The sequence below is a fragment of the Pocillopora damicornis genome, chromosome 5, assembly GCF_964200805.1.
Source record: "Pocillopora damicornis chromosome 5, jaPocDami1.2, whole genome shotgun sequence".
Classification (NCBI taxonomy): domain Eukaryota; kingdom Metazoa; phylum Cnidaria; class Anthozoa; order Scleractinia; family Pocilloporidae; genus Pocillopora; species Pocillopora damicornis.
In genome coordinates, this window is record NC_142674.1 from 9,341,122 (window position 1) to 9,350,485 (window position 9,364).

The 9,364-nt window shown below is 41.3% G+C and overlaps 1 protein-coding gene across 1 annotated transcript; it reads left to right on the forward strand.

The window, feature by feature from the left end:
• The first annotated feature begins 1,007 nt into the window (after positions 1 to 1,007).
• On the forward strand, positions 1,008 to 6,423 carry LOC149045055 (uncharacterized). Its single transcript, XM_089205831.1, has 3 exons — positions 1,008 to 2,174; positions 2,358 to 3,009; positions 6,320 to 6,423. The coding sequence occupies exons 1-3, from the start codon at positions 1,008 to 1,010 to the stop codon at positions 6,421 to 6,423; spliced, it is 1,923 nt and encodes a 640-aa protein (XP_089061957.1).
• The last annotated feature ends 2,941 nt before the right edge of the window (positions 6,424 to 9,364 follow it).

Consider the following 9,364-nt stretch of genomic DNA (forward strand, 5'->3'; position numbering starts at 1 on the left):
TCCAGCTCATTACGCTGTTTTAAGCTATATCTCAATCATAACAACTTTTTTTTTTGCTTCTGTGCTGCTAAATTAGGCCCTTTTTCGCTTAATCGTACCGAAAACCCTCTTTGTGCATGTTCGCTTATACCCTTTTCAGCTTTTTTGCAATGCATAAAGGTTTTTTTTTAACCTGTTTACAGCTTATCACCCTGGTTCTAGCTATACGTCGCTCAAAAAAGAACGCTTTTGCTCTTTTGGGTCCAAATTACACTGTTCTCAGCCTTTCTGCACTGCATAAAGGGTTTTCGCCCGTTTGCAGCTTATCACGCTGCCTCTCGCTATATCTCACTCATAAGAACGTTTTTTTGCTGTTGTGGCGCTACATTGCGCTGTGTTCAGCTTTTTCGCACTGGAAACGGTTTTTGCCTGTTTGGAGCTAATCGCGCTGTTTTAAGCTGTTTTGGTTCTTTACTACCCTATTTTCAGCTTTTCTGCACTTGAAAAAGGTTTTCGCCTGTTTTTTTTTTTTTTTGGTGCTTAATAACGCTCCTTTCGGCTCTATCACGCGGAAAGGATTTTTCGCTTAGTTGCCGTTGAATTTAGCTGGCCCTACTTTTATTACACCGAAAGAGGTTTTCTGCCTGCTTGTAGCTAGTTACATTCATTTCAGCTTTATCTCGCTCAAAACGTTTGTTCTGTTGTTAGCCGCCGAGTTTCGCTATTTTTTTTAGCTTTATTACACAGAAAGCAAACACGTTCTTTTTAGTAAGATAAAAGTAAGATAAGCTCAATTAGCTGCTGATATGCGGAAACCGTTTATCAGTACTTCATTCATTCTTTTTGCCCAAGAATGCTACAATTGTCGCTGTGGGGGGGCTGAAAGTCCTTGGCTTTTCAAACATATTTTATCCAAGTTTACTACTCCTAAATTTAGAGTTCGCCGGCCGGTGGTGTTGTGGGGCGTCCATGGTCTAACCTTGCTTGCAGTACCGGAGAAATATATCACGCTAGATATCACTATAGATATGGACGTAGAGTCACAACCGGGTCCAGAGATAGACCGGAGTTTCGGAGGAGTTAATAAGAACTACCCGATGTTAATGCGAACTAAGCCAGCGTCTTTGAAATGCTCTGAACTCTTGTCTCTCCGAAACAAAGCTTTCAAGCCATCTCCGGCCGTTCTATCTCAGTTCAAGTCACTCGGCATTCTGAGATACCGTGGGCAACATAGTGCTCGAATCTCACGATCCATCTCAACCAAGAAAATCCCGGTGATGCAAGGCCGCCGTTTCATCGAGGCTGAAGGTCGGAAAGTGGATCGGAGTAACTTAATTAACATTCCGCGTGTCAACACAACCGACAAAACATCCACCTCTAAATCAAAGGGTTTCGCTGTCCCAAAATGTTTGTTTACGAACATTTGTGGTTTGTCGAAAACAAAAAGTCGTGTACGAGCACCTGTGGCGCTTGAGGCTGACCTGAGATCTCAGGATATTGATGTGTGTATTGTCAGTGAAACTCATCTTTCCACTAATATGCCGGACGCCGTGGTGAATATCCCAAATTACAATGTGTTCAGGCGGGACAGAGGTTGGGCAGACTTGGACAAAAGAAAAAAAGGGGGTGTTGCGGTCTATGTGAGAGACAGTCTTAAAGTCTTGGATGTCTATCGGTCCAATTTATATGAATTTATTGCTTTAACAGTGCAGTTGCCGTCCGATCACATTATGCTAATTTGCGGCCTGTATAATCCTCCCAAGCATAGCTACCGGGATCTCGACTTAATTAATTATATAATATCTTTTGTGGACCTTGTGTTGAACAAACACCCAGAAGCGGCTATTGTCTGTGGTGGCGATGTAAATCGTTTGGATATGCAAGAATTTAAGGCTTTGTCTGGCTGGGATTTCGTGGTTGATTTTCCCACGCGGGGTAACGCGTGCTTGGATAACTGTATGACCAACCGAGCGGATCTGTTCGGTCAAGCATATTCCATACATATGCTTATTAAGACAGACCATGAAGGCTTTGTTTTACCGGCGGGATTAAAGCTTAAACCTATGCGCCGCAAAGTTCTTGTGCGGGACTGTAGGGAACATCGGAAACAGTCATTTTATATGGCACTCACTGCGCTGGACTGGAGTGACGTCCTCAATGAGGTGGACATAAACAAGGCGGTCGAGGTGCTTGAGGTAAAGATTCGTGCAGTGATGAATAAGTTTATGCCGCAAAAATCTGTACGCATGTCATCGCGTGACCCAGTTTGGATGTCCCCATTAGTCAAGTGTATGCTGAGGACTAAGTCCCATATATCTTTAAAGAATAAGGAACGCCTGTCTTTATTTAATAAGCGCATTTCTGAGCTGATAACCGAGAACAGAAGAAAACTGGCTGCCATTGGTAGCGGTGAGTGGTGGAAGGGCGTGGACGCCCTATCGCAGCGTCGCAGGTCATCGTTGATAAATTTGGACAAGAACTCTCTAGTTCGTCTGAACGACTACTTCGCCAACCTGTGCTATGATGACACTTACGTTAGACCTAGTGATATGGATATCCCGGACAGTGTAAAGCCCCCGAAAATATCTGAGCGGTGTGTCTGGAATACCTTAGTTCATGTAAAGAAAACCGCAACGGGACCAGACGACCTCCCGTACTGGATCTGGAAAGACTGTGCTGAGCTACCCACACCAATCGTCACTCACGTTTGGAATCTGTCGCTGTCTACTCATACATGGCCAGACTCCTGGAAAAGGGCAAATGTTAATCCTCTCCCCAAAGTGAACATGCCTATAGAGGACTCAGACTACCGTGGTATTAATGTTACTCCCGTTATTGCCCGGTTGTTTGAGAAGGTCGTGTATCGTACACAAGCACAGTCAGTCATTGAGAGCAACCTGAGCCACACCCAATTTGCATATAGACAGGCGGGTAGTTGCACAAATGCCTTGCTCGCTATCCAGCACCAGACATACAAGTATTTAGATAGTAGTGACTATAGCGCAGTGCGAATTTTTACCATGGACTTCAGTAAGGCTTTCGATTTTGTGAACCATGCTATTTTGTCTGCCAAACTGAAACAGCTACCTCTAAATCCGTACATTATCAATTGGTATCATAGTTTCCTCTATGCAAGACAACAACGTGTTGTTAGTTATAATTTTTTAGGACAGTGGAAACTTGTCAATAGAGGAACCACACAAGGTAGTGTAAGCGGACCGTATCTTTTTAATATATTTTTGAACGATTTGGAGATTTTTTTTAATGGTTGCCCTGTGCTTTTTAAATATGCCGATGATTCCACTATTCTTTCGCCTATCACTAGGAATAGTGACCCGTCTGCCGACTTAGTAGGACAGTTCTTAACATGGTGTAAAGACAATAGAATGGTCTGCAACCCTTGCAAATGTAAAGAGCTGGTTGTTAGAAAGAAAAATCATAATGTACTCTACTCTCCAATTAATAATATTCCCCAATGTAATAGCTTCGTTTTACTAGGAGTAACTTTACAGAGTGATGGAAAATTTGATGAGCATGTAAGAACTAAGCTTGTCAAAGCAAACAAGTGTTTACACGTCCTACGAACATTGAGAAAGGGACATTACTCTCAGGCAGAGATTGATCATCTTTTTATATCGATTGTTTTGGCTAATTTTAGCTATGCACTTTCAGTCTATGGGGTATCTGAGTCCGATCTTACGGTTGTACAAAATTTTTTAGACCGATGTCATAAACGCGGTTTTATCTCATTTCCAGTTTTTATCAAGAACCTTTTAAACAAACAAGACAGAAACATTTTGAAGAAACTAAAATCAACGGATTGCCACCCCCTGAAAGATATCATTCCTGTCCAAAAGACATATCTACACAATCTCAGGAAAAAAGGCTGCGCGCGCCCGAAAATTAATACACAGCGCTTTATGAACACATTTGTAAACAGGTTGATATTTAAGCTCCATTTATTGTAATGATATACTTTTTAATTCATAATATGTATGTAGATTTCTGTAGTTTTTTCAATTCATTGTAACATAAGATATGTAGTTTTATCTTATGATGGAATAAAGACTTTAAGTAAGTACGATAAAATGTTTTAATGCGATAAGGTTAAAAAAACAGGATAATTTAGCAAAAAAAGGGCGAAACCGTTGTTTTTTTCCATTACATAAAGCTCTAAACAGCCAATTGAGCCAACTCACGTACTTTCTGCGTTTTGCGCAGTTGAACTTTCTCCGCGTTTTATAACTTTCTTCAGTTCAACTGTATTCGCTAGTTTGACTTTTTAACCAGTTAAACTATTTATGGTAGTTATGCTTTTTGTCCGATTAAACCCTATCCCCAAGCTAGTTTGACCATTTATACTGCTTGAACCAATGAAGATAGTTTGTCCAATTTGCGCATTTTAACTGTGTTCCCTTGTTTGACTATTTGACCACTTGAATCAATTTGCCCCGTTTGACCATTTGGACTACTGGATTCAATTAAGCTACATTGCACAGATAGTGCTGTTGAATCATTTGACCCAGTTATGCATCTTGTTCAATTGAATTGTTAAATCTGGTTGTGAATTTTGTGCAGTTAAAGCATTAAGGCTAGTGTCATTTAACGGCCTTAACCAATTAAGATTGCTTGTAAAAATTTGAGCGACTTGACGGTTTTCGCTAGTTTGACTATTTAAACCAGTGAAATAAACGAAGCCCTTTAACCGATTAAGCTAGTTTGACCATTTTAACTAGCTGAACTTATTAAGGGAGGTTGTGCAGTTTAACCATTCAACCTAGTTATGCATTTTGTTCAGTTCAATGTTTTTAGCTAGTTTGACCATGACTACTTAAACAATTCAATACAGATTGTGTTATTTCTGCAGTTTTGCTGTTTTGCTAGTTTGATTATCTAGCCAGGTCAAACAGTTGAGCTTGATTGAAAAGTTTGTGCAGTTGAAGCTGTTAAGTTGGGTATGCATTTTGTCCCTGCAACAATTTTAGGTGGTTTGACCATTTGAACAAGTCTAACCAGTGAAGCGAGATTTTGCGGTTTTTGCAGGTTTACTGCTTTTTTGCACAATTAACACAACCTACGTCAACAGTTTAGACTAGTTCTATTGGTCAATCAAGCTTGAACTGTTGTGCATAGTTATGCATTTTGTCCACTTAAACAAGTTAAGCTTCATGGACCATTTGAACCAGTCTAACCAGTTGACGTAGCTTTAGGGTTCAAAAGGTTAAATGTCCATCGAGCGACAACAGTTGAATTGCACAAATTGGACAATCCATCGTAATTGGTGGAAGTGGTTCATATGGTCAAACTAGCTTAAAGGCTTTAGCCGGACAAAATGCTTAGCTTAATTGGATCAACTGCACAAGCTACACAATCCAGCTTAATTGGTCGAAGTATGTGACGTGGTTAAATACGTTTTGCTTCAATTGAAAAACAATGGATAACTAGCCTAATCAATTCAACTTCACAACCTGGACAATCTAGTTGAAATGGTTAACCTGGTTTCAGTCAAACTGAGGTCGTCTGAAAAAAATTGCACCATCTATCCAACTGGTTAAAGTGACGGTCAGACAAGCCAAGCCAAGCCAAGCCAAGCCAAGCCAAGCCAAGCCAAGCCAGTCAAACTGCACGGGTTGCAAAATCTTTTCTAATGGGTTGAAGTAGTTCAAATGGTCAAACTGTGTATAACTAGTTTAAATGTTTCCATTGCGTAAACTGCACTATCTAGCTTAATCGGTTTAACTAATTAAGATAATCAAAGTAGCGGAAAGAGTAAAAGTGCACAAATTGCACCATCTATCTGAAATGGTTGATGTGGTTCAAATGCTCAGACCGGGTTAATTGGTTCAACTGGACAAAATGAATAACTTTGCTCGATAGGGTCAACTGCACAAACCGCACAATCAAGCTAAATTGTTTAAACTCGTTAAATAGTCAAAGTAGCCAAGACAGTTAAAATGCACAAAGTAGTTCACATGGTTTAACTAGCCTTAATGCTTCTGCTGAATTAAGCTTTTTAAGCTTTATCGCAAGGCAAAAAATTTCCTCCGCTTTTGCAACAAATGACGCTCATTTCAGGTTCATCTCACTCAAAACGTTGTTTCGCTTCTCTGCACTTGAATTATGCTGTTTTAACCTTTATCGTACCGAAAACAAATTTTGTATAAGCATATATTATAATGGGTATATTTACAGGAGATCATGGCAAATTAGGTACAATTGTGGAAGGTGTTGAAGGAGTAGCAGGGCCACTAGTACCAAAAAAATTAATAAAAAAAATTGATAAAAACATTCAGAAAACAGTATTTTGTATAAGCATATATTATAATGGGTATATTTACAGGAGATCACAACAAACTAGATACAATTGTGGAAGGTGTTGAAGGAGTAGCAGGGCCACTAGTACCAAAAGGTGATAAGGGTGATACTGGCCTAGAAGGAAATTAAGATGATACAGGCCTTAAAGGAGATACTGGTGCAAGAGGACTAGGGGAGATAAGGGTGGCAAGGGAGAAACTGATGCACAAGGCTTCAAGGGTTCTACTGGTTCACAGGGGCCACCTGGTAGAGGTGGAGCTGGATCTCAGGGTCCTAAAAGTGGCATAGAAGTGGCATAGAAGATACTGGAGCACTAGGACCAGAAGGAGATACCGGTCCACAGGTTCCAAAAGGTGACAAAGAAGATACCGCTCCTCAAGGTCTTAGGGTGGTAAAGATGACATTGGTGTTAGAAGTCGAAAAGGTTATAGAAGGTGTGTGCGTCCTGCTCGGCTTCTGTGATGAGCAGTCGCCGCTGCTGGTCCATCATCGGAGCATCAGTGCCAACTATATATCTGACACACAGCAGCCTGATGATCTTATAGACTTTGCGTTGCTCTCCCCTACTTGCTGCATCTTCTGCCTGGCTTGGTGGGTCGTTTATGTGGCTCTGCTTCTCTGTTCTTGCCATCATCTTCACTGTTCGGTTCGCTTCCATCCATTGTTGCTTGTATCTCTCCTTCAGTCGCTCTGATTTGGCCTTCAAGACTTTCATCTTGAGAATTCTTCTCTTCTCAATGGTCTGCCAGCTATCCTCTGAGATCCACTCCTTCCTCTTTCTCTGCTTTGTTCCAGGAAAGGCCTTGCAGGTCTGCTCGTAGGCTATCTTAAGCTGTTGCCACTTTGTATTGATGTCTTCCGAACCTTCCAACGTCTGGTCTTCAGCATCCGCTCATACCTGGAGCTTATTTCTCAGCTGTAGTGTGACGGCAGTCTTAAGTTTTAGGTCTCGCAGCTTCTCCACGTCAGAGTCAGTGTTGTCGCCCTCTCAAACTTAATCTGGTCTTCCTCAGCTTCAACTTCAGTTTAGGGGTCACAAGATGGTGGTGACTTCCCGCATCAGCTCCTCTTCTCACTTTGACGTCTTGGCAGTGATCGCCTCCACATCCCGTTGACCATCAGGTTGTCAACCTGGTTCTTGTCTTTTCTATTGGGAAAGTAACCTTTCAGCCATTGGACGTCTCGATGTGGGAAGAGCGTCCCTCCAGTGACAAAATCTAAGGTGGTGTATATGTCTAGTAGCCTATTTCCACTGTCGTTTATGGTGATATCCTTCTCTCCCCGTGGCCCTATCGTAGTTTCTGTCATTTCCAAATTTTGCATTGAGATCTTACATCACAATCTTCATCTCGTCACGTGGTTCTGCAGTTCTGCTTGAAGCAGTTCGTGAAGGTGTCCTTGCCTTCTTCGTCACTGTCCTTTGTTGGTGCTTAACGCTGGATGATAGTTGTGTTGATGTGTCTCCCTTTCAATCTCACTTGATCGGCTTCAACTCCATCGGGCACTTCTCAAGACCCTTCTTGAAGATAATGGCTATTCCCTCACGGTGCTGGTCATCTCTTCCGGAATATAGCACTGTCTCTCCTGTGTTGGTTTTGTGTCTGCCTGAACCTGTCAATCTGCTATCGCTAATTCCAAGAACGTGTAGGTTGTAATGTCTCATCTCAGCATCTCAGCTGTGGCTTGGCTCGCTTTCCTGTCTCGTATATAGTTCTTCCTTCCAGAATCAAATTCTGGTCTTCCATTTGGCGCTCAAGGCTTCCATCTTCCTGTCAACCATTTCCTTTCGGCTTTGACCACTGTCATTCATACCAGTATCTTTTGATAACTCTGAAAGTCCGTCTCGTCTGGTGGTGTTGATTTTCTTCGTTGCCCTTTCCGTAACATGGGTGTTTAAGGGGACAGGAATGCTAGCCTTGTGCCCAACCCCCTGTACTGAAGGACCATTGGATTGTGCTTCGTCGGACTTGTACCCTTTGACTTGTTTGGCTTGGGTGGCCCTACCAGGAGACGAAGCTCTCGCCGCCATAGCTCTAGGGGTCTCCGAAGCACTCAAGCCCGCCAACGACGACAAGATGGCGATCCTCGGGGTTGATATAGCATGTGGATTCCAGGAAAGGATGAATATTATATGAAAAAGCCAGCGCCAGATTACCACGCAATAATGAGACAGAATCACTGATATCTGGTGAATGCGCGTTAAAAACCTTAAGTACCATGCTACTATCTTAACTAGTTAGAGAACTTAGGCTAGATTGTGGGGTTTGTGCTAAGGGACCATTTAAGCTAGCTATGCATTTTGTATAGCTGAACCATCTCAACTACCTCAACTAATTAAGAAAGGTGGTGGAATCTGTGCAGTTTAACTGTCTTCCGTGGATTGACTATGTAACAAGTCGAATCAATTAAAATAGTTTGAATATTTAAAATACTCCAAGAAACTTAGCTACCTTAAATGTTTTAACTGCTTTAATTAGTCAAACAAGTAAACAAAAATAAACTACAAATTGCCAAAGTTATTTTAATTGGTGGAAGTAAATCACATGATCAAAGAAGCATAAATAGTTCAATTAGACAAAAATGCATCATTAGCTTAATTGGCTCAGCTGCACAATCTAAACAATTTAGCTGGAATGGTTCAAATAGGTTAACAGTAAGAGGTCAACTGAGAAAAATTGCACAACGTATCTCAACCGGTTAGGGTACTCTAAATGGTCCAATTAACTTCAACTAATGAACTGTGCAAACTGCAAAATCTACCTAAGTTCTTGAAGTATTAAAAATAGTCAAACTATTTAAGTTGATTTTACTTGTAAAATAGTCAAACCTGTGAAAATAGTTAAACTGCACAGATTGCAGCATCTTTCTTAATTGGTTAAACTAGTTGAATGCTTCAACTGCACAAAATGCATAACTAGCTTAACTGGTTCCATCACACAAACTGCACAATCTAGCTTAAGTGGTTTAATTATTTAAGATAGGTGTATGGCACTTGGGGCGCTTAACGCACATTCACCAGATGTTAGTGACTCTGTGTTGTTCTTGTTGCTCAGTAATTATCCGATACCCT

Coding starts and splice junctions, on each gene's coding strand:
- LOC149045055 (XM_089205831.1), top strand. CDS start 1,008: ATGGACGTAGAGTCACAACCGGGTCCAGAGATAGACCGGAGTTTCGGA. Junction 2,175..2,357: donor AGGCGGTCGAGGTGCTTGAG/GTAAAGATTCGT, acceptor CTGATAACCGAG/AACAGAAGAAAACTGGCTGC. Junction 3,010..6,319: donor AATTTTTACCATGGACTTCA/GTAAGGCTTTCG, acceptor GTATATTTACAG/GAGATCACAACAAACTAGAT.